This window comes from Chrysochloris asiatica, unplaced genomic scaffold (assembly GCF_000296735.1).
Source record: "Chrysochloris asiatica unplaced genomic scaffold, ChrAsi1.0 scaffold00002, whole genome shotgun sequence".
NCBI classification, from domain to species: Eukaryota; Metazoa; Chordata; class Mammalia; order Afrosoricida; family Chrysochloridae; genus Chrysochloris; species Chrysochloris asiatica.
Genome location: NW_006408520.1, coordinates 21,000,188 through 21,008,171, shown reverse-complemented (window position 1 = coordinate 21,008,171; position 7,984 = coordinate 21,000,188). Strand labels below are relative to the sequence as shown.

At 36.9% G+C, this 7,984-nt stretch overlaps 1 protein-coding gene across 1 annotated transcript in view; it reads left to right on the top strand.

Moving 5' to 3' along the window:
* EPHX4 (epoxide hydrolase 4) overlaps window positions 1-7,984 on the top strand; it is a 61,024-nt gene that overhangs the window by 7,541 nt on the left and 45,499 nt on the right. Inside the window, exon 3 of the mRNA XM_006830967.1 lies at window positions 6,236-6,393. Within this exon, the coding sequence (XP_006831030.1) occupies window positions 6,236-6,393 (158 nt within the window). The remainder of the gene's footprint in view (window positions 1-6,235; window positions 6,394-7,984) is intronic.

The following is a 7,984-nucleotide window of genomic DNA, read 5'->3' as shown; positions in this document are numbered from 1 at the left end:
ATAATGAGTCATTTAAAAATTATATTATAAATATAAAGCTAAACTTTTCCTTAAATACACATGAAATTATGAGTTTGTTGGTAGGTCAAATTGTGTCTGAGATATCTGAGACAGTGAAAACAGAATGATCAGAATTATAATGTCTGTGGAAATGCTTTTTAAACAGGAAAGTACCATACAGATACGATGTTTTATCTGCATTTATCATCATTATCTAAGAATAGTTGTTGAGACATGATAATATGTAATATATTCCATGGAGCCCTGATAGTGCTGTGGGATAAAGCACTGGACCACAAGGTTGGTTTGAACCTTAGGGTCAGTGGTTCAAACACACCAGTCGCTCCTCAGAAACCCTATACAGAGTCACTATGAGTCAGAATCAACTCCACAGTACTTAACAACAACAACAATATAGTCTGTTAGATGTTACACAGAAACAGTAAAATCCCAGGTCTTCTTTCTTTAAATCTAAAGGAAACCTTAAACAACATACATGTTTAGGAGACTTTTAAGTAAACTAGCCCAAAATAAGGCTCTTTGTTAAAGGTTGAGTTTTCTCCCACTCTTTCTACTTCAATTTGAATTTCTTTTAACACTATGATGAGCTGATGCAGGCAATTTCTTTGAGTCATCTTTGTCGCCAGCTGAATGGAATGCACACATCATCACTCTAGTATCGAGGCAAGCTAGGGTTCTTTATACCGCAGCTGATCATAGGGGTTGATGACTATGGCTTTTCTTCTGTTGTGAAGTGGAAAGGATATTTCACATCTGAAAGTGGTTGGCTGGTGAAAATCAAGGGCACTCCTTCTGCTAAAAGTAAGAACTGGGAAAGAGGTTGTTTCCTTCTGAGAGTTCTAGGTTATTACCTAAAGCGACCTGAAAAAAAAAATACAATGTGGATGAAAATAGCTAGTTTTGTTTGGGTATAAAAGGAATGAAACCAATTACTGATTTTGTCATTTGTTTCTTTTCTTATCAAGGGGGTTGCTTCTGTTTCATTCATATGAATAGCATGCCCATTACTCTATCACTGGGGTTATTTCTTTTTTAACTTTAGAGTTAATGTGTAAATTAAATATGATTTATGAACTCTAAGAAGATGATATTTTAAAATTTTAGTGTGTGCTTTAAAATAGTAGGTTTTTTATTTTTTGGACATGTTTATTATATTGCTTGTCTCCAATCATTGTTGGATTTATTTTTAAGGCACTTTAAATTATTCATAAGATCATGAAATATGCAGGCGCCTGATGTGGCACTGTAGGATCAGCATTGGACTACTAACTGTAAGGTGTGTGGTTTAAACCCACCAGCCTCTGAAACCTTATACAGGGTCACTATGAGTCAGAACTAAGACAACAGCACTTAACAACAACTTGCTTTTATGATCCCTAAATCAACTTAAATGTAAAGTATTGCATGGTTCTACACGTTCTTTGTCAGTGTGATAAGGGACAGAAGTCTTTTATTGAACAACTGGTACTTCTAGTGCTATCATTAATCAGAGCTTTGTTTGTTTATTATTATTATTTTTTCACTTATTCAGCAACTCTTTATTGAGCACAGACATGAGCTAGGTATTCTGCTAGAGAGTTGAGGGAGCTCACAACCTAGTGGAAATGCCAGCAGGTATCAGTAGCCCATTATATAGCAACATGCCAAGTTCAATAATGAGTATATATATAAATCCAAGAGTACAAAAGGGACTCATTTATCCTGGTCTCTAACGGTGGAGATCCTGGGAAATCTGGAAGAGGAGCTGCCCAATGTGAGGAAAAATTAATTGAGGAGAGAGACAGACAAGGAAAACTAGGTATGATAGGAAGAGATGATGTTTTAGACAAAATCATATGACCAAAGTCAGTAGGACATAAAAACAATACCTGTGTGCATTCACTAAGAGCAACCTAGTGATGCAGAGGCAGCATAGCACAGACTCTGAGGCCTGATTACTTGGGTTTCAATCCTGGCTCTATTGTTTGCTAACTTGTGACCTTCAACACATTAATCTAGCTCTGTGCCTCTGTTTCTCCATCTGTAAAGTGAGTATAATGACAATACCTACTTCACAGAATTGTTTTCTTTATTAAACTTTATGTGAAACATTTAGAATTATACCTGGCACATAGTAAGAATAATATGTTGTAGTTGTTAAGTGCCGTTGAGTCAGTTCTGACCTATAGCAACCCTATATAGGGTTTCCGAGGAAGCTGGTAATTGAACTGCAGATGTTAGCTATTATTATTCTAATGATAGAGTTGTTAAGTGCCTTTGAGTTGGTTCCAAGGGTTTCAGAGGAGCCGACTGGTGGGTTTGAATTGCCAACCTTACAGTTGGCAGTTCAGTGCTTATCCTACAGCACCACACCAGGACTCCATTATAGAGAGTGGAAACTAATTGGTCTGAAATAGTCAAATCTTGGTGGCTAGAATGACTAACATTTAAAAAACAAACAGAAAATATGACATGTTGGTGAGGATGTGAGGAAATTGGACCCTTAACTTTTGTAGGTGGAAATGCAAAATGGTAAAGTTGCTGTGGAAAGCAGTGTGGTGATTCCTGAAGGGGGAAAAAAAATCCCTAAAACTAAACATAGAACTACCATATGGACCAGCAATTCCACTCCTAGGTATAAACCCAAAGATTTGAAAGCAGACTCAAAAAGAGACACCCATGTTCATTGGAGCACTATTCACGGTAGCCAAAAGGTGAAAATAATCTAAATGCCCATCAACAGAAGAATGGATAAGCAAAATGTACATACATACAATGGAATACTACTCAGCCAGTAGAAGAAATGAAGTCTTGCTACATATGGATGGAGTTTGAAGACATTATGCTGATCAAAATAAATCAATCGCCAAAGGACAAATATTGCATGATCTCAATTATGTGAAAAGATAAAAAAGTTCAGTTTACGAGTGATTACCAAGGGCAGGAGGAAAGGAGAAAAGGACAGTTAGTGGTGATGAAAAAATTGCTTTGATTAAGGGCAGAGTTCTGCAGCTGATTATTGTAATTGCTGTCAAATCATACAGCTGTAAAAAGCTGAATTGGAAAAAAATTGTATTAGCAAAAGTTGTGTGCTAGATATATTTACAACAATGACAAAAAAAAAAAAAAAAAAAAGTAGCTAGTGAGACTGCTTATATGCAAACACCTCATGGGGTTTGGTTCCTTGGTTCCTTGGTCTGGAGGTTTAACGTCATGGGCATAAACATCCCAGTTAACTAGCCTAATAACTTGTTTACTGCTTTGTTCTACCCCCTAATTCGTTGCTTAGTGCCTGGGGTCAGGAGCTTAAAAGTGGCCATCCCAAGCACAACAGTTGGTCTCCACTCACTTGAAACAACAGAGGAAAATGGATAATCGGGAATAGCAAGAGGAGGTGACATGTGTAGCTAATTGCTTCTGTAAACAACTGCTTCCTTTGCTGTGAGACCAGAAGAACTGCATGGTGTTTAGCTACCATTACTGAACATTTTTATCAAAGATCCCATAGAAGAATCCTGAATTTTAAATTCTCATAGATTCTAGACTTTCTGGAGTCATTGAGGGTGGACAACCCCTGGAAGTTGTTGCCCTGAGATAATGTTTAAACCTTAAACCAAAACTATTCCCCTAAGTCTTCTTAAAACCAAACAGTAACTTAGCTTTTTTTTAAAGTACTGCCTTGAGCACTATGCTCTTTTAAGAACTATCTGTTGTTGTTAAGTGCCATCAACTCAGTTCCGACTCCTAGAAACCCAGTATAGGGCTGCTGAGAAGTAACTAGTGGGTTTGAACTGCCGACCTTACTGTTAGCAGTCCAGTGCTTATTTTACAGCACCACATCAGGACTCTTCTATATCTGGAGTCAAATTGACAACAGCCACTCGAATTATAAAATAAGAACTTTAAGGGGCTGTGAGTTTATGTTAATGAGGAAGGAGCAATCAGAAATGGAAGAAGACAATGATTGCATAACTCAAAGAATATGATCCAAATCACTAAACTGTGCATATGTTGGTGTTGTTAAGTGCTGTCCAGTCAGTTCCAACTCATAGTGACCTTGTATAGGGTTTCTGATGAGCAGCTGGTAGATTTGAACTGGCAACCTTGTGGTTCATAGTCCAGTGCTTATCCTCCAGTGCTACACCAGGAGTCCAAATTGAACATATAGAAACTGTTGAATTGATGTATGTTTTAAAGTGAATATTCTCAACAACGACAAAATAAACAGAATCTAAAGCAGTGGGGCGGGAGGCGGCGGGGGGGGTGGTGGCTGTGGATTATTGTGCTGGACTGCAAAGTTGGTTCGAACTGCAAGGTTGGTGGTTCAAGCTCACCAGTTGCTCCCTGGAATCCCTCTACAGAGTTGCTGTGGGTCGGAACTGACTAAATGGCACTTAGCAACAACAACAAAGGGGCGGGTGGGGGTGAGGGAGTCAAGAAAAGTTTTTAAGCAGAGAAATTACATAAGTAAGTTTGTGTTTTTGCTTCATTACTTTGGTTTTTCTGGAGACAGAGTTGCAGACAATAAAATGGTAACAGGCCATCAATAGACTGCTGCATTACTGGAGAGCTGGCTTGAGATAATGATCGTATGGATGGACAGGTGGAGTGATTACATAGATATTTAAGAGTTAAATCTGCAGAACCTTACTGACTGGGTGTGAGGGTTTATAAAGAGGGAAGACTTGAGCTTCAGTCACAAAGACATAAGCAGTCAATTCAAAATATTAAGTAAAGCTAATGAGAAAATCATCTGGGTTGATGTATGACTATCTCTAAGGAGATAAACAGCTTCATTTGTTGGTTACAACTCCAAGACCAGATTAGCAAGATTCCTATGGTGTAGCCAAGAAAGATTCTGTTTATTAACATTTTCAAGTATATATAATAGGTAATGCTTTTGTAGCTTTTCATAAATCACAGATATCATAGTAATAGATCAGAATTCTGTACCCATTCCTCATGCCAAACATGTGTCTGACATACTTTCTGATAATATTTTATATAAAGTGGTTGACTTATTTCACTGATTTTATTTATTTTTGTCCCTTCAGATTGAAGTCCTATTTTTTTATTGGTTTATAATCTTAACATCACTTACTTATTGCACTTCAAAAGTATTTTCAGATAATGATCTCCCATTTGGTTTGTGTCAGATAATTTTACACTGTGCTTCCGTGAACAGATGTGCCTGCAGATAGATGCCTTTTTTAAAAATGTATATTTTGAGTTCTGTAATAGAGTGAGTCACTTAGAAAATCGTGTCTTTTTTTTTTATGTTTATTATCCAAAATGGTATTCCTTATTTGAGAAGAAAAATCTCATGGATCCCTTGTATGGTATTCCAGTTAATTTAGTAGTTAGACCCAGGGGAAGTGCTTGAGTTGGTTCTAGTACTATGTTCATTCTAAGTGGTCAGTGCTTATGCCATTTTGATCGTTAAATATTCTTAATAGCATGTATTCCTAGTTAAGGGTCTTCTCCACTGAAGAATTTTGCTTTAGCAAGCAAAGGTTTATCTTAAACCAGGTACTATTGAATTATTTCAGTGATATATATATATTTAATTTTCACATGTTTTCATTCAAAGTAAGCTGTTATGACTAGAAATATTGAGATATTTGACAATGAAGTAAAATGAGTAAAACCTGCTTTTTAAAGGGAAGCAGCATTTTAACTAGTAAATATTTCAATCAGAGAACCAAATGGGTCTGCAATTCAGAAGTATTTTACTCACATTAGTCCACCAAAGTCTTGGGTCAGATCATCATTCAGATGTTTTGGTTAAAACTCTCAAGCTCACCCTCTCTCTCATTCTTTTTTATAAAAAAATTTTAAATCTGTTTATTGTGTCTAGAAATCCAGCTGTGAACTGCGCAGATTAGATTCCCTGAGAGCTTTAAGCTCCATGTTAGAAAACTTCAGGAAAATGATTTATTAAAGATATTTACACGCATATTGGTTTTGGTATAGGATATTTTGTAATTTCTACAGATACTGACCTTTTGTCACATCCCACTGGAACTGGAAAAATAAAATCTAATAAAGAGACTCGGTATTTTATTTCCAAACCAGTCTTTTCTTTCTTGTTTACACACAGGTATGCCAGTATAACCTGTCTCAAAATAAGGAGTTTCTTATATTTTTCTGTTTAGAAAATTTGTAATGTTTCTTTTTGTACTAGATAGTATGATATTTTTGGTATTCCTTTTTACAAATACTTTTTTCCCTGCAGGTATTCTTGGCGTCACCAGTTGAGGGAATTTAAAAGTGAATATCGAGTTGTAGCATTGGATTTGAGAGGTTATGGAGAAACAGATGCCCCCATTCATCAAGAGAACTACAAACTGGACTGTCTCATTACAGATATAAAGGATATTTTAGACTCTTTAGGTAGGTTTTAAAAAAATAGTATGTAGTGGTGTAGGATCAGCACTGGATTGCAAACCACAAGATCGGTAGTTCAAACTCCTCAGAAACTTAATACAGGGTCACTATGAGTCAGAATTGATGATGGCACTTAACAACAGTCAGTTCTTTTTAAGTGGCTAACATTCAACAATTGATAATGTCTTTTCTTGGGAAGATGTGTTCTCTGTCTTCCTTAGCTAGTATCTGGGTCCAGTCACCATGGTACTGGAAATACAAACAGAAATATTTATTCAGGGAGTTCAAAATAATACATTCAGAGTTCTACTCAATCCACCAGCCAAGAATGACCCCCAAATTTGTTTTAAAAAAAAATAGACCTCATGACTGTTTATTGTTTTCAGAACCAGTTATTTAAAATTTGATTTTTGCATTCAGAAAACGAATTTCTTTAAGATCTACACCTAAATATTTATTTAGAGATGTTATAAGATGCAGAGTACTTGCATTTTCTCTTCTGTGCTGATCAGCTCACACCACAATAACATTGTATAACAAACCACCTCAAACTCAGTATAATATGTAGAGCACTAAGCATGTATTCCTATAAACATGGATCTGCAGGTCAACTGGGATTGGTTAATATAGGCTGGGCCCCACTGGTTGGCTTTGCTTCAGTTTTCAGGTCCAGCTGGGATTAGCTTCTTGCTGTGGGGTTTGGAGCCCTATCTAAAAGGGAGTAGCTATCTGAGAGATGATCTCATAGGAATGGTAGAAGAGACAAAAGAGTGAACCAAATGGCACATACATATTTCAAGTTTCTGCAAATCACTAATAAAGCAAGTCATATGACAAAGTCCAGTCATGTACCCAACCTGAGACCAAAGACAATCACATGACCAAGCCTCACATCAAGGAGGTAGGGAAATAGATTCTCTCAATGGCAGTCTATACAAAAAGGTCGGGACCAGCAGTTCAAACTCACCAGCCTCTCCTAGGAAACCCCACATGGGGTGGCTATGAGTTGGAATCTACTCAATTTAACAACAATCGACTTAACAACAATATGGCAGTCTATGGCATGGTGGCTCCATAGAATAAGCACTGGATTATGAACTGTAAGGTCAAAGTTTGAACCCACCAGCCATTCCACAGGATAAAGATGAGTCTTTCTGCTCTTGCAAAAGATTTTAAAGCTTCAGAAACCCTATACAGGGTCGCTATGAGTTGAAACCAACTCCACGGCACTTGACAGCAACAACAGTGGCAGTGGGGAAGAGGGAAGGAGTAAATATTTTTCCACAATCTATTCTACTACATCCATTTGATTGAAACTCAACTGCTACTGTAGGTATATTAATAAAACAAACATAGTGAGACATATTATAAATTAAAGACTTGTCTATAATATTCTGGAGTCCTGGTGTGGCACTGTGGGTTAATGAGCCAAACTGCAAAGCTGTTTGAACTGCAAGTTCAGCAGTTCAAACTCACCAGCTGCTCCTTGGAAACCCTATACAGGGTCACTATGAGTTGGAATTGACTTGACGGCACTTAACAACAACTATAATATTCTAATGAGAGCATAGATAAAGCCAACTTTTTTTTTTTTTTT